Source organism: Salvelinus fontinalis, unplaced genomic scaffold (assembly GCF_029448725.1).
Source record: "Salvelinus fontinalis isolate EN_2023a unplaced genomic scaffold, ASM2944872v1 scaffold_0249, whole genome shotgun sequence".
Classification (NCBI taxonomy): domain Eukaryota; kingdom Metazoa; phylum Chordata; class Actinopteri; order Salmoniformes; family Salmonidae; genus Salvelinus; species Salvelinus fontinalis.
In genome coordinates, this window is record NW_026600458.1 from 177268 (window position 1) to 203521 (window position 26254).

The 26254-nt window shown below is 40.8% G+C and overlaps 1 protein-coding gene across 1 annotated transcript; it reads left to right on the forward strand.

Moving 5' to 3' along the window:
- The first annotated feature begins 18376 nt into the window (after positions 1-18376).
- Positions 18377-26152, forward strand: LOC129844914 (ras-related protein Rab-18-B). Its single transcript, XM_055913074.1, has 7 exons — positions 18377-18552; positions 19077-19132; positions 19334-19395; positions 22685-22757; positions 23104-23225; positions 23471-23537; positions 24424-26152. The coding sequence occupies exons 1-7, from the start codon at positions 18485-18487 to the stop codon at positions 24594-24596; spliced, it is 621 nt and encodes a 206-aa protein (XP_055769049.1). The 5' UTR covers positions 18377-18484; the 3' UTR covers positions 24597-26152.
- The last annotated feature ends 102 nt before the right edge of the window (positions 26153-26254 follow it).

Genomic DNA, 26254 nt, shown 5'->3' on the forward strand with positions numbered 1-26254 from the left:
AACCTTCCTCCCAGTCTGAGGTCCTGAGTGCTCTGGAGCAGGTTTTCATCAAGGATCTCTCTGTACTTTGCTCTGTTGATCTTTGCCTCGAGCCTGACTAGTCTCCCAGTCCCTGCCGCTGAAAAAAAAAAACACAGCATGATGCTGGCACCCCCATGCTTCACTGTAGGGATGGTGCCAGGTTTCCTCCAGACGTGATGCTTGACATTCAGGCCAAAGAGTTGAATATTGGTTTCATCAGACCAGAGAATCTTGTTTCTCGTGGTCTGAGAGTCTTTAGTCTTCTTTTGGCAAACTCCAAGCGGGCTGTCATGTGCCTTTTACTGAGGAGTGGCTTCCGTCTGGCCCCTCTACCATAGAGGCCTGATTGGTGGGGTGCTGCAGAGATGGTTGTGCTTCTGGAAGGTTCTCCCATCTCCACAGGGGAATTCTAGAGCTCTATCAGAGTGACCATCGGGTTCTTGGTCACCTCCCTGACAAAGGCCCTTCTCCCCCGATTGCTCAGTTTGGCCGGGCGGCCAGCTCTAGGAAGAGTAGTGGTGGTTCCAAACTTCTTCCATTTAAGAATGATGGAGGCCACTGGTTCTTGGGGACCTTCAATGCTGCAGAAATATTTTGTGCCTTGACACAATCCTGTCTTGGGGCTCTACAGACAATTCCTTCGACGTCAATGCTTAGTTTTTGCTCTGACATTCACAGTCAACTGTGGGATCTTATATAGACAGGTGTGGGCCTTTCCAAATCATGTCCAATCAATTGAATTTACCACAGGTGGTCTCCAATCAAGTTGTAGAAACATCTCAAGGATGATCCATGGAAACAGGATTTACTTGAGCTCAATTTCGAGACTTATAGCAAAGGGTCTTATTGCTTATGTAAATTAGGTATTTAAGTTTTTTATTTTTAATACATTTGCAAAAATGTGTTTTCGTTTTGTCATTATGGGGAATTGTGATGTCATTATGGGGAATTGTGATGTCATTATGGGGAATTGTGATGTCCTTATGAGGAATTGTGATGTCGTTATGGGGAATTGTGATGTCATTATGGGGAATTGTGTGTAGAGGATTGTTTTTATTCAATACATTTTAGAACAAGGCTGTAACGTAACAAAGTGGAAAAAGTCAAGGGGTCTGAATACTTTCCGAAGGCCCTGTATGTTCCAGCCCCCCTGACCATCCGCTCAAGAAACATTTGATCTGTGGCTGAATCTAGTTGATGATTCCTGGTCTAGATGGTCTACTTATTAGGAATATTTTTTATCTAGCGCATATACATGCATATATATTTTATTTTATCAACAGTCCAGTTGACCAAAATACATAAGTACTCTATATCACATTTGTGAAGTAGGAAGGGACATACACAGATAGCCAGGAATATAAAATTCAAAGTATTGTAGTAAACATTCTCAAACATTCATTTTGGTGGGTACGGTCAAAGCAGGCCCCCAACAGTGATCAATCACTATGTCCAGTCCAACTGCAGGGGCTTGATTAAAAGAGCTGGGAAGTGTGTGTGCCGATGTTATTTACTGACAGAAATGTCTATAGAGGGTATCAACAATCCTTTCCATCTGTTATTTAGACAAGAGAGCAAGAGGAGTTTTGATCAGAATTGGAGCATTGCTCTGTAGGACTTCTGAACATTTACTTCACAATAATGTATATTTTTATTTACATTCATTAATCTCATTGAGATTGTACATGTCGTTTTAAGAGGAGGCACATCCCAATTCATTTTTACTTGAGTCATACGCTATCAAGGAATCAAGCAGATGCTAATTTAATGTATTAGATGAATATGAATGAATGAATATGATAATATATTCAGGTTTTTTCTTGATCAAAAGGGGGCTTAGGTGATGAACATGGCCTGGGGTGTGGCATGGGCCCGGTCGGGCTGTCAGCGAAGCAGAATATTTGCGTTTTTAAGACAATTTCACAATTTTCTCCATGGATAGACATTTTTGCAGTTTGATAGCTAATTTCCTGAAATTCTACACATTTTGCCGTGGAGCCGAGAGAAAAGGTTGCGGTTTTAAAGCTAATTTCATGCGATTCTACATAGCAAAATGCATAGAAATGCAGGAAATTAGATTTAAAACTGAGACTAAATATATATTTTTAAAAAACTGAGACAAAAGGTTGCAGTTTAAAGCAAATTCTATGCATTTTGCCATGGCTAATGCTGTGTTTTAATGCTCAAATATAATAACAAAATCAATACTGCTAAATTCATTGTTTCTGGAATGTTCTAATCTCCCTGCCAAGCTTTTATTTTGGTGATTGTTATTTATTTATTTTACCCTTATTTTACCAGGTAAATTGACTGAGAAAATATTCTCATTTACAGCAACGACCGGGAAATAGTTACAGGGGATGAATGAGCCAATTAGAAGCTAGATAGTTTCCAAATTTTCTATTATAAAAATATATATACAGTTGAAGTCGGAAGGTTACATATACCTTAGCCAAATACATTTAAAGTCAGTTTTTGCACAATTCCTGACATTTAATCCCAGTAAAAATTCCCTGTTTTAGGCCAGTTAGGATCACCACATTATTTTAAGAATGTTAAATGTCAGAATAATAGTAGAGAGAATGATTTACTTCAGCTTTTATTTCTTTCATCACATTCCGAGTGGGTCAGAAGTTTACATACACTCAATTAGTATTTTGTAGCATTGCCTTTAAATTGTTTAACTTGGGTAAAACATTTTGGATAGCCTTCCACAAGCTTCCCACAATAGGTTGGGTTTGTAGGCTTCCTTGTTCACACACACTATTCAGTTCTGCCCACAAATGTTCTATGGGATTGAGGTCAGGGCTTTGTGACGGCCACTCCAATACCTTGACCTTGTTGTCCTTAAGCCATTTTGCCACAACTTTGGAAGGTTGCTTGGGGTCATTGTCCATTTGGAAGACCCATTTGTGACCAAGCTTTAACTTCCTGACTGATGTCTTGAGATGTTGTTTCAATATATCCACATCATTTTTCTCCCTCATGATGCCATCTATTTTGGGAAGTGCACCAGTCCCTCCTGCAGCAAAGCACCCCCACAACATGATGCTGCCACCCTCGTGGCTTGCAAGCCTCCCCCTTTTCGGCTTGCAAGCGTCCCCCTTTTTCCTCCAAACATAATGATGGTCATTTTGGCCAAACAGTTCTATTTTTGTTTCATCAGACTAGAGGACATTTCTCCAAAAAGTACGATCTTTGTCCCCATGTGCAGTTGCAAATGGTAGTCTGGCTTTTTTATGGAAGTTTTGGAGCAGTGGCTTCTTCCTTGCTGAGCGGCCTTTCAGGTTATGTCGATATAGGACTCGTTTTACTGTGGATATATATACTTTTGTACCTGTTTCCTCCAGCATCTTCACAAGGTCCTTTGCTGTTGTTCTGGGATTGATTTTCACTTTTTGCACAGAAGTACGTTCATCTCTAGGAGACAGAACGCGTCTCCTTCCTGAGCGGTATGACCGCCATGGTGTTAATACTTGCATACTATTGTTTGTACAGATGAACGTGGTACCTTCAGGCGTTTGGAAATTACTCCCAAGGATGAACCAGACATGTGGAGGTCTACAATATTTTCTGCGGTCTTGGCTGATTTCTTTTGATTGTCCCATGTCAAGCAAAGTGGCACTGAGTTTGAAGGTAGGCCTTGAAATACATCCACAGGTACACCTCCAATTGACTCAAATGATGTCGATTAGCCCATCAGAAGCTTCTAAAGCCATGACATAATTTTCTGTAATTTCCCAAGCTGTTAAAAGCCACAGTGAACTTAGTGTATGTAAACTTCTGACCCACTGGAATTGTGATACATTGAGTTATAAGTGAAATAATCTGTCTGTAAACAATTGTTGGAAAAATGACAAAGTGTCATGCACAAAGTAGACGTCCTAACTGACTTGCCAAAATTATAGTTTGTTAACAAGTAATTTGTGGATTGGTTGAAAAACGAGTTTTAATGACTCCAACCTAAGTGTATGTAAACTTCCGACTTCAACTGTATATATATATATATTTATATATATATATACAGTTGAAGTTGGAAGTTTATATATATTCAAACGGTATATATATAAATTATATAGGTCCATTATCTTTCTACCTACTTTATGTATGGTTTCAGTCATTTAAGTTTACACTGAAAGCATTTGTTCTTCCTGAAAATGTATATGTATAATGTACCAGTCAAACGTTTGGACACAATAGTGAAGACATCAAAACTATGAAACCACTACTAAAGGACACCAATCAGAAGAAGAGACTTGCTTGGGCCAAGAAACACGAGCAATGGACATTAGACCGGTGGAAATCTGTCCTTTGGGTCTGATGAGTCAGAATTTGAGATTTTTGCTTCCAACCAACCGCCGTGTCTTTGTGAGACGCAGAGTAGGTGAACGGATGATCTCCGCATGTGTAGTTCCCACCATGACGCACGGAGGAGGAGGTGTGATGGTGCTTTGCTAGTGATACTGTCTGTGATTTATTTAGAATTCAAGGCACACTTAACCAGCATGGCTTCCACAGCATTCTGCAGTGTACACCATCCCATCTGGTTTGTGCTTAGTGGGACTATCATTTGTTTTTCAACAGAACAATGACCCAACACACCTCCAGGCTGTGAAAGGGCTATTTGACCAAGAAGGAGAGTAATGGAGGGCTGCATCAGATGACCTGGCCTCCACAATCACCCGACCTCAGCCCAAATGAGATGGTTTGGGATGAGTTGGACCGCAGAGTGAATGAAAAGTAGCCAACAAATGCACAGCATATGTTGGAACTCCTTCAAGACTGTTGGAAAATGTCACGTCTACTCCTGCTCCTCCCCACCGGCGTATGACGTCGCCAGAATACTAACCACCGGTCCTGGTATTCATGATGAATACCAAGACCGGTATTCATTATGATCATCACGTTTTGTTACTAAAGCACCTTATACGACCCACCACTGCGACCTGTATGCCCTAGTCGGCTGGCCCTCGCTACATGTTCGTCGTCAGACCCACCAGGTCATCTACAAGGCTATGCTAGGTAAAGTGCCGCCTTATCTCAGTTCACTGCTCACGATGGCTACACCCACCCGTAGCACGCGCTCCAGCAGGTGTATCTCACTGATCATCCCTAAAGCCAAAACCTCATTTGGACGCCTTTCCTTCCAGTTCTCTGCTGCCTGCGACTGGAACGAATTGCAAAAATCTCTGAAGTTGGAGACTTTTATCTCCCTCAACAACTTTAAACATCTGCTATCCGAGCAGCTAACCGATCGCTGCAGCTGTACATAGTCCATCGGTATATAGCCCACCCAATTTACCTACCTCACCCCCATACTGCTTTTATTTATTTACTTTTCTGCTCTTTTGCACACCAGTATCTCTACTTACACATGATCATCTGATGATTTATCACTCCAGTGTTAATCTGCTAAATTGTAATTATTCGATTGTTTGCCTACCTCCTCATGCCTTTTGCACACGTTGTATATAGATTCTCTTTTTTCTACCATGTTACTGACTTGTTTATTGTTTACTCCATGTGTAACTCTGTGTTGTTGTCTGTTCACACTGCTATGCTTTATCTTGGCCAGGTCGCAGTTGCAAATGAGAACTTGTTCTCAACTAGCCTACCTGGTTAAATAAAGGTGAAATAAAAAATATAAATAAATTATGATTCACACCTGGACTCCATTACCTTAATTTCCTCCCATTTATATGTCACTCTCCCAGGTTCACTCACCAGTTGGTATTGTTCTTGTGTATCGGCGTACTGCCTTATGTTAGTGTCGTGTTCTTGGTTTTGTTGTTTTATTAAAACGTTTCACCTGCTTCCGACTCACCCCCCCCCCCCCCCATCATTACAGAAAAGCATTCCTCATGAAGCTGGTTGAGAGAATACCAAGAGTGTGCAAAGCTGTCATCAAGGCAAAGGGTGGCTACTTTGAAGAATCTAAAATAAAAAAATTGTTTAACACTTTTTTGGTTACTACATGATTCCATATGTGTTATTTCATAGTTTTGTTTTCTTCACTATCACTCTACAATGTAGAAAATAGTTAAAAAATCAAGAAAAACCCTTGAATGAGTAGGTGCATCTAAACCTTTGACTGGTACTGACATTTTCTGATAATTTTCTTGTTTTGCCTTGCTTTGTTCTTCTTCGCAAGTGGAAAATTCCTCCACACCATCAGAGATGCAGAAAACCTTAGCAAGAACACCATCTGTCTGTCACGCTATCCTCCAAGGTGTACCTTGCTTTAAAGCGACTGCTGAATGTGTTCATCGTATTCCCTGGCCACTTGCCTGTCCAAACCATCAGAGGGGTTTTATGGCATTGCAGGTAAACTTACCCCAACCTATACAAATCAACAGTGGTATCCATTGTCAAATGTTTATAACCTCAATGGACATTATTTTGTAGAATTTCCCAGAGTTATTGGTGGATTAGCCGGTACCCACTGTCCCACTACCTCCCCTACCGGACTAAATTGAGGCTCCACTTTCACAGAGTAGATGTTCAGGTACATAATGTAGGCTTCACTACAGTTATACAGTATCGTATTAGGCCCTCAATAACAACATAGTCTTCACTACAGTTATACAGTATCTTATTAGGCCCTCAATAATAATGCAGAACTGTAGTCTATTTCATGAGGAATGGCTTCATGTGCAAAAGGCCCATTATTTTTTTATATATATTTTTTTACATTTGTTTCTCGCCATCGCTATACATTTCAGATGATCTGTTACCATCAGGGTCTTGTACCTGACATTGAGCCGAAGTGTCCTGTTTCGTTACATGACTCACACATCTTTAGAGAGTCTTCTCATTACCAAAGATTGGAGCAAGGTGATGACAATGTTTACCTAAATGTAACATTATTTATCGCTGGTCAGCAACTGTTCATGACCTGTATAATTTTGTGGGTCTATACACACACACACAAACATACATATACACACACTGAAACACACACACACACACACACACACACACACACACACACACACACACACACACACACACACACACACACACACACACACACAGACACACACAGACACACACAGACACACACAGACACAGACTCACACAGACTCACACAGACACAAACACACACAGACACAAACAGACACAAACACTCACACACAGACACAGACACAAACAGACACAAACACTCACACACAGACACAAACACAAACAGACACACACAGACACAAACAGACACAGACAGACACACACAGACACAAACAGACACAAACAGACACAAACAGACACACACAGACACAAACAGACACAAACAGACACACACAGACACAAACACTCACACACAGACACAAACACACACTCACACTCACACAGACATACAAACACACAAACACCGAAGCTCATCGGTCCACATGTTCCAGGAACACCTTTCTTAATGAATCCCTTTCATATCACTGTCAATCAAATGACTCAAGAAATGTGTAATTTTTGTGAGGAGTATGAGAGGAAGAATACAGGTCAGTTGAAAATAGCGGCCAGTCTTCCCACAGATGGACGTGATGGAGTGTTGAGAGATGCAGTAGTGACGTGAGCAGTCTGGCGCGACTAAAGTGTGAACAGACAGGTATAAAATCACAGTTTGTTGAAGGAGAAAAGGCCTCCTGAGAACTTGGAAGTGCTAGCACAACATCACAACCCACCCCCTTCCACAGCTGTGACAGATTACCTTCACCCCCCCCCCCTCCCCACACACACACACACACACAAAAGGCTTATACACACACACGCACTTGCTCTTTCTCTGTCATTAGTTTTGATATGATGTAGGTTTAAATAGTATTTACCAGTATCCTATACAGGTTTCAATAGTATTTACCAGTGTTCTATACAGGTTTAAATAGTATTTACCAGTGTCCTATACAGGTTTAAATAGTATTTACCAGTGTTCTATACAGGTTTAAATAGTATTTACCAGTGTCCTATACAGGTTTAAATAGTATTTACCAGTGTTCTATACAGGTTTAAATAGTATTTACCAGTGTTCTATACAGGTTTAAATAGTATTTACCAGTGTTCTATACAGGTTTAAATAGTATTTACCAGTGTTCTATACAGGTTTAAATAGTATTTACCAGTGTCCTATACAGGTTTAAATAGTATTTACCAGTGTTCTATACAGGTTTAAATAGTATTTACCAGTCTCCACAACCTGCAGAGCAACAGTCAAGCGTTTGCTGCTCTCTAGTGGTGATTCTGGCTCAACTATCATTCTCCATGTGTTGCCATTTGAAAGGTTTGATTGTCAAAATCAAATAAGTATTTCTGATCATCGTAAGGGTTGCAAAATTCCTTGAACTTACAATAAATTCACTGGTTTTCCTGAAATCCCGGTTGGAGGATTCATGGAATCAGGAGGGAATAAGCAGGAAATGCCGTATCATCCAACCAGGATTTCTGAAAAACCAGGACATGTGTTTAAAGTTCCTGGATTTTTGCAACCCTAGTCATCATAACGATGTTTTGTTTAGCATTATAAATTAACCCCACAGTGTTGCAAGCATCATGAAGATATGCTTCTAGTTTACAATATACCATATTCTGGAGAACACCGCCATACTTTTTGAAAAGGCTCAGAAAAGGTTATTGTTTTTCCGGACTCCCGTGTGGCGCAGCAGTCTAAAGCGCTAGAGGCGTCACTACAGACCCAGGTTCGATCCCAAGGTACGTCGCAGCTGGCTGCAACTGGGAGACCCATGAGGCGGCACACAATTGGCTCAGCATTGTCTGGGTAAGGGGAGGGTTTGACTGTCCTTGACCGTCCTCCTTTTGGATGTCCTTGTCCCATCGCGCTCTAGCGACTCCTTGTGGCGGACCGGGCGCATGCATGCTGACTTCAGTTGCCAGCTGTATGGTGTTTTCTCCAACACATTGGTGTGGCTGCCTTCCAGGTTAAGTGAGCAGTATATCAAGAAGCAGTGTGGCTTGGCGGGGTCGTGTTTCGGAGGACGCATGGCTCTCGACCTTTCGCCTCTCCCGAGTCCGTACGGGAGTTGCAGCGATGGGACAAGACTTTAACTACCATATGGATATCACGAAAAATGAGTATTTAAAAAAATTTAAAAACGTATTATCTTCAAGGAAGCTAAGATCCTTTGATATCTGCCTAAAAATCCTCCGTATGTTACAAAACAGTGTTTTTGCTAGTGTCCTGTTCTACAGTGTGATCTGCTGGGGGTAACATCACAACGGATGATGCTAACAAGTTGAACAAAATCACAAAGAAAGCTGGTTCTATCATCTGCAACCACCAGGACAATCTAGAGCCCATTCTGGATAAGCAGATCTTCAAGATGCTCAATAGCATAGAGACCAACACCAGCCACGGTATCTGTTTGGAGCAACGCAGTGCAATGGCAGACAGATTCCGCAGATCCTTATGCTATGAGAGCCTTTTTAACATATATATATATTTTTTAAATATCCATTGATGATGTCTTGTTTGTGTATTTATTGGTGTTGTACTGTATGTATTAGCTGGTGCAACAACATTTTCCCTTTGAGGGATTATTAAAGTACTATTTTATCTAAACTGACCCTATAGGATCCTTACAGATTAATCACGCAATACTATACCTATACCACCAATGGTTAAATATACAACAACAATATTCTTGTAATAAATGCTTTGTTTCACTGTAAGACAGAATTTGTAGAAATGTGGATTTTGCGAACAGATGTTTTTATTTTCAACACAATATCACATTCATACCCAAAGTCACAACCTGGTCTCAGAGCATTTCGTATTGTTCTGTACGTCAATCCGAGAGGGTCCATTTAGTATGAGATGTTACATTTCCTATGGTATGTATTAATTTGTGGATGTCCATCATCCATTTCATATGATGTACAAAATGTTACGGATTGGCAAAACGTAAAATATGTTAAGAATTTGCTAAACATATATGTTACAAATTCCAATTTAGCTAGGTGGCTAATGCTAATATTAGCTAGCTGGCTAACATTAGCTAGGCTAGGTGTTAGGCTTAAGGTTAGGAGTCAGGATAAAGGGATAATGTTAGGGGAAGGTTTAGCAAAAAAGTTCAAGGTTAGCTAACATGCTAAGTAGTTGCAAAGTAGCTAAAAGTAGTAAGTAGTCGAAAAGTTGCTAATTACCTGAAATGCTAAAGTTGTATGTGATGAGATTCAAACATGCAACCTTTTGGGTTGCTAAATGTTCACGTTATACACCTACCCATCCACCCCGACCAACCACCCTCTTTTGTTTTTGCCTTAAGTAACCTTCTGTGTTATGTAACCATCCCAAACGTAACATAACATACTAATTTGAGTGTCCCGGATGGCCATTTATTATGTTACGTGTAGTCTATGAGACCAGGCTGAAAGACATAGCAAACACCTTGTCTCTTTTAACAGGAAGAAGTGAACAAGACTATAGGCATAATGGCCGACAGCTTGCCTCAGTCTCTACCACTCTGCTGGTCATTGTCTCCGTCCTTTCATCTGGACTTTCATGAGAAAACAAGCGCTGTGGAGGCCAGGATAGTGACTCTGCTCATAGTTGAACTGGGTCTCCTCCGTTTTGCATATGACACAACTATTGAGACTGTTTTCTACGTTATTAATGCACTGTTGTGTTTTTTCTTCAGCAGGGCACAATGTCTGCCCAGAAGTTTTGTAAGCAACTTTATTTTGGACCGTTGATGTTCACAATGCATTCTGGGAACATAACAGAAGTTGACTGAGTTTAGCAAGTAAAAGCATGAACTAGCAAGAATAAGGTTGTGATCGCTGCGATTCGCTTTCAAAATAAAAGACCTGCGATGAAACTGGTACAAAATGATACAAATGTTTGAAATGCATACCAAACGTGTAGTAGTAAATGCCATGCTAAACCGAGTTACTTTTTAGGCCAATTGCAATAATTATTGGTCACTGTTTTACCGCCAGGTGATCTCTCATTAAACCGTCAATACAGGCTAAGATCACACTCGCAGCGGGTCTCAGTTGCAATCATTATTGGCCACCATATTACCGCTCCTGCTTAAGCAAGGTCATGTTAACTTAAAGCCTGCTAGTTGAGCAGACTATTGCAGATTCATCTGTTTGACAATCCTTCCATGCAACTAAAATAAATTATTTATTGGTTTACCATGACAAATCTACTCTGGCAATTTACCTTACACATTTTAAACATTGAAAACTCATTAGTGATCACCTACAAATGTTTAGTTTTTAGGTTATGTAATCCATTCATTACAACTTGGCTTAATGAAATAGGACTATGGTCATTTCTTCCCAAGAGTGAAAAATATATTATTCCTGAACTGTCCACATTTGAAATTTAAAACTGAATCAAGCCATTCAGGATTGACTTATATTTTTTATTCAAATAAAAATGTAGTCTAACAAAGTTAATTTCAGTGGCAGAAATTATATTTTATATTATTAAATTATAAAACACAAAATAATAGTTCTGATATCAATAATGCCACAGATGTTGAGATACTGCAGTGGCTTAGGTTGAAATTAAATGTTTGATACATACTCCATTATTACTATGAGTATTTTAAATTCATTCATTAAAAGCCTTCTTCTCGACGCTCAAATAGGTCGAATCACGGAATATGTGAAAAGTCAGAAGTGAGCTTAATGGACACCACTGTACCCTAAGCCTGTATGTGCACTAAATAAGCCCCTTTTATGATTTTATGGTTTAAAAAAATCTGATTTATTGACAACCAAACATTGACATTTCATTCGTAAACAGTCAATATAACATAATAAAAATAAAAATAAATCACTTGCACATCTGAGTTGCAGGTGTGTGGGATTCATTTGATTACATATAAGAAAAGAGAAACCAGCACCCTGATCTTGGTAATGTTGGCAGGAAAGTATCGTGACACAAGGCGAGACCCAAATGCAGACACAGGAGGCAGATGGTTGGAGTTTAAGAAGTTAATTAAATCCAAAGGGAATAGGCAAGAGAATGGTCGTGGACAGGCAAAATGTCATAACCAGATCAGAGTCCAGGTGGTACAGAGTGGCAGGCCAGGCAGGCAGAGCAGGCAGAATGGTCAGGGTGGCGGTAACAGATTCCAGAACAGGCAAGGGTCAAAACCAGGAGGACTATAAAAAGGAGAAAAGGCAATGCAGGAAAACCGGGAAAACCCACTGGTAGGCTTGGACATACAAGACGAACTGGCACAGAGTGACAGGGTCATTGTATCCTTCACACTGTAGAAGGCCAGAGTACCTGACTTGTGATCCAGGTACACTCCTACTCTGGAGGAGTGAGGACACGATACTTTAGTCTCAACATTATTGTGTATGAAACAATAACCACCACTAAAGCACCGTAAACTCCAGGACTTGTCATTGTGTCCAAATCTGGAGGCAAAATCCCTTCCTGTTCTTCCGATATCTTTATATGATCAAATCAAATTTTATTGGTCACATACACATAGCTAGATTTTGATCCACGTGAGTGTGGCATGCTCTGGTGTGACGCACGCCAAAGAAAGACTGCATCTGTAGGAATGGTTTCCTGGACATATATTAGGCCTATAGGTTTCATTCAGATTAGTGTATTTGGACATTTTCTAGGCAACTGCACTTCTGTACAGGATATCCAGCTATGGAAACCAAAACTCCATAAAGGACTTCATAGAGAACTCCATAGAGAACTCCATAGAGAACTCCATAAAGAACTCCGTAGAGAACTCCATAGAGAACTGCATAAAGAACTCCATAAAGAACTCCATAAAGAACTCAGTAGAGAACTCCATAGAGAACTGCCTAAAGAACTCCATAGAGAACTCCATAAAGAACTCCATAGAGAACTCCATAAAGAACTCCGTAGAGAACTCCATAAAGAACTTCATAAAGAACTCCATAGAGAACTCCATAAAGAACTCCGTAGAGAACTCCATAGAGAACTCCATAAAGAACTCCATAAAGAACTCCATACAGAACTCCATAGAGAACTCCATAGAGAACTCCATAAAGAACTCCATAGAGAACTCCATAGAGAACTCCATAGAGAACTCCATAAAGAACTCCATAAAGAACTCCATAGAGAACTCCATAAAGAACTCCATAAACACCTCCATAAAGAACTCCGTAAAGAACTCCATAAAGAACTCCGTAGAGAACTCCATAGAGAACTCCATAAAGAACTCCGTAGAGAACTCCATAAAGAACTCCATAGAGAACTCCATAGAGAACTCCATAAAGAACTCCATACAGAACTCTATAGAGAACTCCATAGAGAACTCCATAGAGAACTCCATATAGAACTCCATATAGAACTCTATAGAGAACTCCATAGAGAACTCCATAAAGAACTCCATAGAGAACTCCATAGAGAACTCTATAGAGAACTCCATATAGAACTCCATAGAGAACTCTATAGAGAACTCCATAGAGAACTCCATAAAGAACTCCATAGAGAACTCCATAGAGAACTCTATAGAGAACTCCATAGAGAACTCCATAAAATCACCCCTTAGTATTTTTTGTATTTTAGTATTATTTAACATTTTAACATTTCCACCCACCTGTAGTGGAGATTATTGTCCATTCTTCTGTAAGGAAGTTTTCTAGTTTCTCTCTCAGCTAAAACACAGCCTCACTCGCATCTTCAAAGGACTGATGAGGATAGTCAATGAGGCTGGGTACATCTAAAGGTGCACTGTGACTGGAGAGAGACTGATAACCCTGGAGAGAAGGGGAGAGAGACAGAGAGAAAGGGAGAGGGAGAGAAATAGCGAGACAGACACATGAACACAGACAGACAGAACAGATTGAGAGAATAAATATTTATTTTCAATTCTGAATTATTTCACATATCACTAGCACCTCTAACAAGGCAGTATAGTTAGCTGAAGGAAATGGATGTGATCATGTGTGTGTGAGAGCTGCTCCAGCTCAGCACTCCTCCTACTCATTAGCTCAGCTATCTCCTACTCCAGGAGTCTTTCAGCCCAACTCACTTCATCAGCCTTCTCCTTGTTTCTGACCAGCTCCTTCAGCTCAGAGCGCCTTCTGTCAAGGGAGCAGATCAGCTCAGTAAAGATCCTCTCATTGTCCTCCACTGCTGCCTGTGCAGAGTGCTGTCAGGACAGAGATAGAGAAGAGAAAGGCTCCATGTTAAGCAGTTCATTCCCTCTAAGTTGGAGCCCATAGCCTGAAATCCACAACCTGTTTTGTGCTAACATTCATGTTTCGCATGACAAGGAGTGGCAAGCAGTGGAATGTTAGCACAAACATTTTGTAATACCCAGGCTACCTGTTCCCCAAAGTGGGGCTCGGTGGGATAGGAGAGTGTGCTCACTCTCTCACCACCATCGCTGTAAATAAGGTCAATATTTTGATTAGTATTATAAAATGTTGATTGTATTGATGAATAACATTGTCTTAATATTCTAATATGTGGGCTGGATTATTCAAAATAATAATGTAACGGATCTCCTCTTCGTCTGAGGAGGAGTAGGAAGGATCGGACCAATGTGCAGCGTGGTAAGTGTTCGTCATTTTATTAAAATGCACTGAACACTAAAATACAAAATTAACAAAGAACAACCGAAACAGTTCCGTTTGGTAACTAATAGAAAGACAGAAAACAACTACCCACAAATCATAGTGGGAAAACAGGCAACCTAAGTATGGCTCGGAGACAACGATAGACAGCTGCCTCTGATTGAGAACCATACCAGGCCAAACACATAGAAACAGAAAACCTAGACCTACAACATAGAATATAAACACACAGAACAAAACATAGAATGCCCACCCCAACTCACGCCCTGACCAAACTAAAATAGAGACATAAAAATGGAACTAAGGTCAGGACGTGACAAATAATGAGTTATCTTCAGAGAATATTGATAGTAGATATTCATTATTCTCTACTGCCACTGAAATTGGTAACTTGTGAATATTAAAATACATAACTCAATTCATAGTTTAGTAGTTATATCATCATATCCTCATAACATGTATTCTTACAAATATGACAATTAACATAATTGGCACATATTATTTATTGAGGACAATCCCCTACAGACGTCTGTTTGTATCTAGCACCTCGGCAATATGATACCACAATATCACAGAGCGTATACCTAAACACTCAACATGTATTCTCAATACTAAACACTGACATGTCTCTCATGACAATCAAATGCCTAGCTGGTGTGTTTGTTCTGCTGCCAGGCCTGGCTGACAGGAAAAGGAAATGATGCGTCTCCTCTGGTCATAATACTGTCCTCACATTGACAGACTCCACAGCCTGTTGGAGTTCCTTCTGCTCCTTCTCTCTCTCCTGGATTCTCTGCTCGACTTCCTGCTGACTCATCCCCAGCTGACTCATCCAAATCAAATCAAATCAAAATGTATTTGTCACATACACATGGTTAGCAGATGTTAATGTGAGTGTAGCGAAATGCTTGTGCTTCTAGTTCCAACCATGCAGTAATATCTAACAAGTAATCTAACAATTTCACAACAACTACCTTATATACACAAGTGTAAAGGAATGAATAAGAATATGTACATAAAAATATATGAATGAGCGATGGCCGAACGGCATAGGCAAGATGCAGTAGATGGTATAGAGTACAGTATATACATATGAGATGAGTAATGTAGGGTATGTAAACATTATATAAAGTGGCATTGTTTAAAGTGGCGAGTGATACATTTATTACATCCAATTTTTTATTATTAAAGTAGCTAGAGATTGAGTCACTATGTTGGCAGCAGCCACTCAATGTTAGAGATGGCTGTTTAACAGTCTGATGGCCTTGAGATAGAAGCTGTTTTTCAGTCTCTCAGTCCCTGCTTTGATGCACCTGTACTGACCTCGCATTCTGGATGATAGTGGGGTGAACAGGCAGTGGCTCGGGTGGTTGTTGTCCTTGATGATCTTTTTGGCCTTCCTGTGACATTGGGTGGTGTAGGTGTCCTGGAGGGCAGGTAGTTTGCCCCCGGTGATGCGTTGTGCAGACCTCACTACCCTCTGGAGAGCCTTACGGTTGTGGGCGGAGCAGTTACCGTACCAGGCGGTGATACAACCCGACAGGTTGCTCTCGATTGTGCATCTGTAAAGGTTTGTGAGTGTTTTTGGTGACAAGCCGAATTTCTTCAGCCTCCTGAGTTTGAAAAGGCGCTGCTGCGCCTTCTTTACCACACTATCTGTGTGGGTGGACCATTTCAGTTTGTCCGTGATGTGTACACCGAGGAACTTAAAACTTTCCACCTTCTCCACTACTGTCCCGTCGATGTGGCTAGGGTGCTGCTCCCTCTGCTGTTTCCTGAAGTCCACGATCATCTCCTTTGTTTTGTTGACGTTGAGTGTGAGGTTATTTTCCTGACACCACACTCCGAGGGCCCTCACCTCCTCCCTGTAGGCCATCTCGTCATTGTTGGTAATCAAACCTACCACTGTAGTGTCGTCTGCAAACTTGATGATTGAGTTGGAGGTGTGCATGGCCACGCAGTCATGGGTGAACAGGGAGTTTCCTACCCTCACCACCTTGTTTCCTACCCTCACCACCTGGGGGGCGGTCCGTCAGGAAGTCTAGGACCCAGTTGCACAGGGCGGGGTCGAGACCCAGGGTCTCGAGCTTAATGACGAGTTTGGAGGGTACTATGGTGTTAAATGCTGACCTGTGGTCGATGAACAGCATTCTTACATAGGTATTCCTCTTGTCCAGATGAGTTAGGGCAGTGTGATTGCGATTGCATCGTCTGTGGACCTATTGGGGTGGTAAGAAAATTGGAGTGGGTCTAGGGTGTCAGATAGGGTGGAGGTGATATGGTCCTTGACTAGTCTCTCAAAGCACTTCATGATGACGGAAGTGAGTGCTACGGGGCGATAGTCATTTAGCTCAGTTACCTTAGCTTTTTTGGGAACAGGAACAATGGTGGCCCTCTTGAAGCATGTGGGAACAGCAGACTGGGATAAGGATTGATTGAATATGTCCGTAAACACACCAGCCAGCTGGTCTGCGCATTCTCTGAGAACGCGGCTAGGGATGCCGTCTGGGCCGGCAGCCTTGCGAGGGTTAACAGGTTTAAATGTTTTACTCACGTTGGCTGCAGTGAAGGAGAGCCGGCTGGTTTTGGTAGCGGGCCGTGTCGGTGGCACTGTATTATCCTCAAAGCGAGCAAAGAAGTTGTTTAGTTCGTCTGGGAGCAAGACATCGTGGTCCGAGATGGGGCTGGTTTTCTTTTTGTAGTCCGTGATTGACTGTAGACCCTGCTACATACCTCTCGTGTCTGAGCCGTTGAATTGCGACTCTATTTTGTCTCCATCCCCAGCTGACTCTATGGAGAACAAAGTCTTTATTGAATAACAGTCTTGTTCTTTCAGTATTCTTGTCAGGATGAAATTATATTAGTCCCACTACATATTTAGTCCCACTTAAAAATAATATCATGATCTACATTGTTAAGGTGAATGATTATCTCTAACCACTTTCGCTTTTTATCTTACAAGCACAGCAACAGGTAAGTAGGTAGCCTAAGCTTGTGCTAGTCGGAACGACTCATAGGAGCAGGAGTCTATCTCCTGTTTCTGTGGTGTGAGGCAGCTTGATGTACAAGTACACCCACTAGACAGGACGCTAGTCAATCTCTTGTTTCCGTAGTGTGAGGCAGCTTGATGTACAAGTACACCCCTTAGACAGGACGCTAGTCTATCTCTTGTTTCCGTAGTGTGAGGCAGCTTGATGTACAAGTACACCCCCTAGACAGGACGCTAGTCTATCTCTTATTTCTGTAGTGTGAGGCAGCTTGATGTACACCCCTGAGACAGAAGTTAGTCTATCACAGGGCCATATCCCCCCCCTTCTATCTCCTAAATGCTGAGTACCAAGCAACAGCAAGAGGAGTTTAGACTAAACTATAGACTTGTATATGGGCATTTATAATGATAATAGGGTTAAATATTAGGGGCTGCTGCCTAAACAGCTGCCCAGTTTTCTGAATTTACTCTGAGAATGTTTCATATGCATATCAGTGAGACTTTGACTGATAAGCACATGTGATTTAGCTTCACCCTTTTACTGGCAATACTGAACATATTCATCAGACTGGTTAAACAGATGTGTCCCCTGGTAAATATGGACCTAAACTATGGTTCCTAAACTGTTATAGCAATATGTATTTTCCATAAGAAAAATCCAGGGGCGTATTCACTAGGAACCAAGGTGTGAGACAAGTTAATATACTATAATATATGTTGAAACGTTTCCATATTTTCGATCATGTTTGCCTTCACAATTAATGAACAGTGTTCATTTTACAGGATAGTACTCTTATTTTGAAGGAAGAAAAAAACACGAGCCGGAAGTGCTTCGTTATTGTTGTAGCGGTCATAGCACCAAGCCGAAAATCGCACTGTCAACGTCAGACAAACACCCCAAAAACGGATTAAAAAACTGTTTAGAAAAACGTAAGAAATATGGACGACGACGTGTTGACAACTTTGAAAATATTAATAATTGGTGAGAGTGGTGTCGGAAAGTCAAGGTAAGATAGTCTTTGTTTTGAAGTTTTGTTCATTACAGGAAGGCTATTTTGCCTTTTCGTTAGCTACAGTATGTAACTTTTCTTAGCTAACACACTAGCTAACGTTAGCTGTAAACCAGCTGCATCCGTTTGTCCTTTGAATTGGGAATAAAAATCACATTCCTACACTTGCTTTTTATCATCTTACTTGATGATTATTTAAATATTTCCTGGTAAATTGCTAGCTACGTGTTAGTTATTTATCTTTGTCTAGCAGAACCAGTATCTGGGCAAACGAGATGACGAGTAACGTTAGCTTTCTGGGCACAGGGGAGATCTTGTCACATCCTTCTCGTTTGCCCAGATACTGGTTGATCTACTAGCTAGCTATGTGGAACTGGTGGTGTGTGGCAAACCCACTCCAGCCCTTGTTAGTTAGCTAACTAAATAGTTTTCCTAGGTTGTGGGCTAGGTAGGCTATATCTCGTGTGTCAGTGTTAAATGCCTGCTCTCAGACATGGTGTTGCCCTTCTGTCCCCAAACAGTCTTCTCCTGAGGTTCACAGACGATACTTTTGACCCAGAGCTAGCAGCAACCATAGGTACGTCCTAAAGGATCTCCACCATCAAAGGAGTGTGCCCCAGTGCACTGTTAATGGGAAGGGGGAAACACAGAATCCCCACTAACAGCAGCTTTGACACCGTTGCTAGGCCAATGTGACAATGGAATATTGTTATGTCACACATTAGGATATTCATATTTATGGGTTGAGTCTGCTCCTGCCTCCCTCTTTTTGATGCAGGTGTGGATTTCAAAGTAAAAACAATTGCAGTGGATGGGAATAGTGCCAAGCTTGCTATTTGGGTAAGTGTATGAAAATGTCATGTATTATCATTCAAATCTAAGCTCTTCCACTGTAATTAGGTTGATTTTCTAAGGTGTGGCCAACGTACTCTGTGAAGTGAACATCAGGAAATTCACATTCTTAAAAGGACAATCTGCAGTGCAAACAAAAACAAAGTTGCCACTGTTTTGGTAAATAACTGATGGTGAGCCAGTATGAACCAGTATCTGTGTGTTTTAGACCTCTAATGCCCAGAAAGCTGACTCAAACTCTCATTCACTGGCTCTGCAAGCATTATAATGTAAAAATAAGTTTCACTGAGCAGTGAGGAGTTTTACTGAGCAGCGATTTTCATTTACGCCGTTACAGCTGGTATGTACTTCCAACAAAGGTCAAAATAAAAATGTACAACCAACTGAAAAATGCCTGTTGTAGACTTCTGACCTGTGTGTGGCAGTAATGAGTGATTGGAGGTGCTAAAGAGGCTTATTTATTTATTTGTCCGGGTGCAAGTATGTTTTTTTTATATAGACCTTTTGTTGGAAGTACATACCAGTCGTAACGGGAGTAAATGTAGATAGTTGCTCAACGAAACTCCATATTTGGTGATAAACAAACATAAATTTTGAAGTTTGTTGAATCAGAGCTTTCTGGGTGTTTTATAACACACAGATACTTGTTCAGGCATGGAGAAATGAAACCACTCTCAACATCATAGACATAGCTATGGACTGACCATCTATGAAATCAAAATTAGTTTTGAGGCTAAACAGTGTTTTTAGTTTACAATTATATTGTTTAACAACATCCACTTTGTACAGGTGTTTTAAAAGACACTGAAAAACATATGTTTGTTTGGCTCCAACATTAGGGTTGTTTTCAGCAGGCACAAAAAAAACGTTTTGGAAATGAGTCGATACGCGCATTTTGATTTAGTCTGTCCAAACCAGACGCGAACAGTACATGCTGGTTAAAATATGATACTGACCCGTTTCTTTTGGGTGCAGGTTTGAAATACATATGAAACATTAATGGACATTTGGCTAACTACATGTTGCTAGCTAGTTTGACCTGGGGGTTGGATATTGGGTTGTTATTTTACCTGAAATGCAAATGGTCATTTCAGATTATTTTATGCAAACGCGACTGTCCTTGGGTCCATGTTATTGTGCATTCAGATAGGTTACCTCCTAGGTTTCAGAACGTTTGTTCCTTTCCTGCCTCCTGAACACATCCCAAGATGTTCTATTTCAGAAGAACTACATACAGGGCCTTCAGAAAGTATTCACACCCCTTGACTTTTTACACATTTTGTGTTACAGCCTGAGTTTTAAATTGAGACTTTGTGTCACTGGCCTACAAAAAATTACCCAATAATGTCAAAGTGGAATTATGTGAGTCATTAAGTATTCAACCCATTTGTTAATGCAAGCCTAAATAAGCTCAGGAATAAACATTTTCTTAACAAGTCCCATAATAATTTGCATGGACTCACTCTGTGTGCAATAACAGTGTTTAAAATGATTTTTTGAGTGAATCCCTCATCTCTGTACCCCACACATACAATTATTTGTAAGGTCCTTCATTCGAGCAGTGAATTTCACAGATTCAACCCCAAAGTCCAGGGTGGTTTTCCGATGCCTCGCAAAGAAGGGCACCTATTGGTAAAAAATAAATAAAAAGCAGACATTGAATATCCTATTGAACATGGTGAAGTTATTAATTACTTTTTGGATGGTGTATCAATACACCCAGTCACTTCAAGGATACAGGTGTCCTCCTTAACTCAGTTGCCGGAGAGGAAAGAAACAGCTCAGGGTTCATTACCATGAGGCCAATGGTGATTTTTAAAACTGTTAGAGTTTAATGGCTGTGATAGGAGAGAACTGAGGATGGATCAACAACATTGTAGTTATTCCACTTCTTACCTAATTGACAGGGTGAAAAGAAAGCCTGTACAGAATACAAATATTCCAAAACATGCATTCTGTTTGCAACAAGGCAATAAAGAAATCTACTTCATGTCCTGAATAGAAAGTCTTATGTTTGGTACTCAGTGATGTATTTGCCCCAATCTTCATATTTCAAGAATGGTGGTGGCTGCATCATGTTATGGGTATGCTTGTCATCGCAAAGACTATGGAGTTTTAAAATAATTTTTATTAAAGGAAACGGAATCGAGCGACGCACAAAGCAAAATCCTAGAGGAAAACCTAGTTGTCTGCTTTCCAGCAGACACTGGAAAACATTCACCTTTCAGCAGGACAATAACCTAAAATCAAAGGTCAAAGATACACTGGAGTTGCTCCCGAGTGGCGCAGAGGTTTAAGGCACTGCATCTCGGTGCAAGAGGCGTCACAACAGTCCCTGGTTCGAATCCAGGCTGTGTCACATCCGGCCGTGATTGGGAGTCCCATAGGGCGGCGCACAATTGGCAAAGCGTCGTCTGGGTTTGGCCGGGGTAGGCCGTCATTTGTTCTTAACCTTTATTTAACTAGGCAAGTCAGTTAACTTTTTATTTTATTTTTTACATTTTTTAAAAACAAGACGACATTTAATGTTGCCGAGTGGCCTAGTTACACTTTTTGGCTTAAATCTATGGCAAGACTTGAAAATTGCTGTCTAGCAATCATCAACAAACTTGACAGAGCAAAGAAGTCAAATTTTTTTAAATAATGTGCAAATATTGTACAATCCAGGTGTGGAAAGCGCTTAGAGATTTACCCAGAAAGACTCACAGCAGTAATCACAGCCAAAGGTGATTCTAACATGTATTGACTCAGGGGGTTGAATACTTATCTCACCAAAATAGTGTGTATGTGTAGATATTTGACCACACCATTTCTCACCTTGTAACACAACAAAATGTGGAAGAAGGGTGTGACTCCTCCTTTCTGAAAGCACTGTAGAACAGCTTGTTCAAGGATAGAGTTGCACGCACCATGGGATTGCACCATGTGATGGCGCTATTGTGTAATGTGTCGCATAGAGAAGCTATGACAGTGGAAGGTTGGCCTCCCAAAGTGAAATCCACGACTCTAGCAGGACCTGGGAAGATTGACTTGTTTTAGTATTTACTAAATGTGAAGCACTTCAAAGTCTCATCAAAATGTGATAATTGTGAGTCATCCAAAAAATAATTGGTTGTGGTTATAACACCTATCCATAATGCAGCGTGCTGATACTTTCTACCAAGTGAATTCCTCTCGACGCTGGCATGGCACGGGTAATAGTTCCTGTGTTCAGTGCTGAAGAATGACACACTGCTTTCTCTCATTGACGCCTGGTTGTTGTTGTTGGGCCTGTTAGGACACAGCAGGACAGGAGAGGTTCCGGACCCTGACGCCCAGCTACTACCGTGGTGCACAGGGAGTCATACTGGGTGAGTGTTTGTCTCATGACCAACAGTGGTGAACATATATTATCACGTCTGGAACCATATGTACCAAGTATGCTGATCTAGGATCAGGATCCTTCTGTCCATACGATCTTATACATGATGAGGTAAAATGACAAAGCAGTCATACTCTGAGAAGTCCCTGGTCTCCCAAATTTGAGGTGCCTATTTCAAATACTCCATTCTACCCACATTCTCAATTCTGAACCTCTAGTCCTTTGGACCTCCACAGTATGATTTCAGTACCCCCCCCCCGCGCTTGTATAACACATTTTAATTGTAGATATTGATGAGGTACAGACACTGTTAATCTCCACTCTTTTGCTGTTAGTGTACGATGTCACTAAACGGGACACTTTCACGAGGCTGGAGAACTGGCTGAACGAACTGGAGACGTACTGCACACGGAACGACCTCGTCAAAATGCTGGTTGGGAACAAGATTGATAAGGAGGTGGGTGTCCCAGTGCATCGTGGGTCACTACCTGTCTGGCATGAATCTGTCTTTTCAGCTGTGCTTCTATTATATTGTCACCTAGCTGCCATTGTCTCCAGTGTTGGATGCAACAAATAAAGTCGTATCACTTAGCAATGTTTTGTGTCGCTGGTATTGTACCTGATGCTGTTACACATTCCACAGGCGAACACCTGTTATGTGAACCCATTGTTGAATTTGACAGTTCAGTTTTTTTGTTTCAGGAAAACCGTGTAGTTGACCGAAACGAAGGCCTTAAGTTTGCAAGGAAACACTCCATGCTTTTTATTGGTAAGTTCTTTGGTCTTTGTAAAATAGCTGGGCGTCTGAGTAAAATAACCCGGATACTCAAGTTAATGGGGTCTACTACATAAAGATCTCTTTTACCGTTTGGTGAGTAAATATCCAGTTGGAGACTAGCTTTTACAACAGTGTGCAGACTCTTGAATTCGAGCACAGATGTCATCCTGTAACTCTCCTTTTGACATTCCTAATCTCCACTGTCAGCACAACACTGAAGGATGCAGCCCCTTCCAGGAGAATTGCATTACGATCGCAAATCTGCAGTCAATCATCTATCAAAACCTCATGTCTACATATGTTTCTATTTCCCAGCTCCAATCGCCTCCTGAAATTAGGTTATAGCATTTCTGAAGACTTTCCATTTTAGAATGACTAAATTAAAGGTTTTGAAAAAGGTTTATGGAAAAGGGTAATGTTTTTGTTTCTATGTGCCGTGTAGGCTACACAGTGCCCAGTGTGTGTGTATATATATATATACTTCTTGATGCGAACATTCATATTTTATGAACGCTGAATGTGTATGTCTACACATGATGATCTTGATTTGGGTAATTTAGATTGACATCATATGTCAGAAAATCAACAGAGTAAAGATATCTCCTTAGAAAATGACCTTAATGTATGGACTAGGTGAATCAGACATCACTCTGGGGGTGAAGAAATCCAGCCCAGTCTGGCACTTGTCATGCACATATTTTGTCGTGTTAAAAATCAGCTACTGGGACTTAAACTGAAATAGTCTGAAAACGTATACCCGCTGTCACTTTTCCTCCCATTTTATTCGAAACGGACGTAAAATAGTTTTGAAGTGAGTTTTTGTTGTTGCATCACTCTAACACTAATATCTCACTAATGTGCCCTTCCACTTTGGCAGAGGCCAGTGCTAAAACGCGGGATGGTGTCCAGTGTGCCTTCGAGGAGCTGGTGGAGAAGATTCTCCAGACTCCAGGGCTTTGGGAAAGCAACGCCCAGCCCCGGGGCGTCCAGCTGGGGGACCAGGAGCAGCGCGGGGCTGGAGGCTGTGGAGGATATTGCTCCGTACTGTAAACCTGGAACCAACCCAAACGGCATACTGGAAACCAGAACCTGAGAAGGATATTAAGAGTCCGTTAATATACTGTGTGTGTTATATACTGAGTCACGGCAAGGGTTCATCTGCACCTTCCGAGGTCTCGGTACAAAGGGACTTTGCGGTTTGCACTCTTCCTGTACCTCCAGTCAGTTGTAACAGTGCATTACATCGTGTTGAAAACACAGTTGATATTCATCATGTATAAAATATCACGCTAAAGGAGGTACATTTGTTTTATCAAGTTTGTTGTTAACTACACCAAGTCACATATACGTCTTGTCGAACACGTCATGGTGAAACGGGGAATGTCTTCTGTACAAAATCATATTTAATACCTTCTGCTACACGTTTATGCAATACATTATGAATATGATCAATATGATCATCATGTCAAATACCTACCAAGTTATACCGCAAACACCTTCGCTATTTATGTCAAATTTTCTACTTGATGAGTAGATCTGCATGCCTTAACTATGGTTACCGTAGGACCAATAGATGAAGGCGCGCCTTCATCATATCCTTTGACGCGCCTTCACTTTGTCCTAGCTAGTGTTTGTAGGCCTATAACCCCCCCCCCCATAAGCACTTTGTAACAGCTGACATAGGCATTCATCACCACACATTGTGCGCCTAGTCATAGACAGACATCCATTTAACATGGAAGTAGTGTGTATGCTTCACAGTTGGTTTTACCGATTTATCCCACTGGTTGACAACAATTATATATATATATTTTTTTTTTTATCCCCTTCCATTTTATTTACTTGGTAATTTCTCTATTCCAAGCTGTTAAATATTTATATTTTCTTCCACTTTATATTTCCTGATGTGGGAACATCCATGCAATGTTTTACGTCTTGGCAAGCACAGTCCATGTGGCGTTGATATAGCCTAGTGATGTGCCTATCCATAGCTGTTACTGGCTCAAATGTTGAAAGAAAATGTGCATGTTTATTATTAATGCTATTGCAAAATAAAGATATATATTTTTTCTCTCAAAAAAAAATCCCAGCTTGGTTTCATTCTGACCTAGCTGGCCCTTCAATCAAGCAAGCCTTCTTATTACATAATGGTCGTTAGTTCAAGCATGCTTATGGATGTTCAGTGGATCCTGCGGTCTGGAAAAGGGATGAATTTACATGGATCAGCCCAACAGGTTTCTCATGCCTGTCCAGTTAAATGATCCACTCCATAACATATTACACACAGTCATGTCACACCACACGTACATGCAAAAACTCATTGTCAAGACAGATATGAGTCTGTATATCTGTAGGAAGATATACAGTATGTTGGTTGCATGTTTTGCTATTTTAATTTTAAATAATTATCCTGTTTATTTGTTGTATCTTCAGTTTTTGTCTGACCTTTTTTTTTTTTTAAAGTGGGCTTGTTTTCCATCCATGAATCACCTTATGAATATCTATACCATAACATTCAAATGACACTTGTAAGTGGTGTTGTGCTCGGTCATGACAAGGACATTTTGTATTATTTCAAACTGAAATAAAAGACAATGGGAAGAAGAGGAATGTTCTGGTTTTGAGTTTGTTGTTCGAGTAGCCTCGAGAGCACTATTACTTTACTGCAATAGGCTATTTTTACGAGCTGAATGTTTGTTGTGGGGAAT

What these genes read in the sequence shown, in the direction of transcription:
- LOC129844914 (XM_055913074.1), top strand. Translation starts at nt 18,485, where the DNA reads ATGGACGACGACGTGTTGACAACTTTGAAAATATTAATAATTGGTGAG. An exon ending in AGTGGTGTCGGAAAGTCAAG is followed by an intron (nt 18,553 to 19,076) that starts GTAAGATAGTCT and finishes GTCCCCAAACAG; the next exon opens with TCTTCTCCTGAGGTTCACAG. An exon ending in TGCACAGGGAGTCATACTGG is followed by an intron (nt 22,758 to 23,103) that starts GTGAGTGTTTGT and finishes TTTTGCTGTTAG; the next exon opens with TGTACGATGTCACTAAACGG.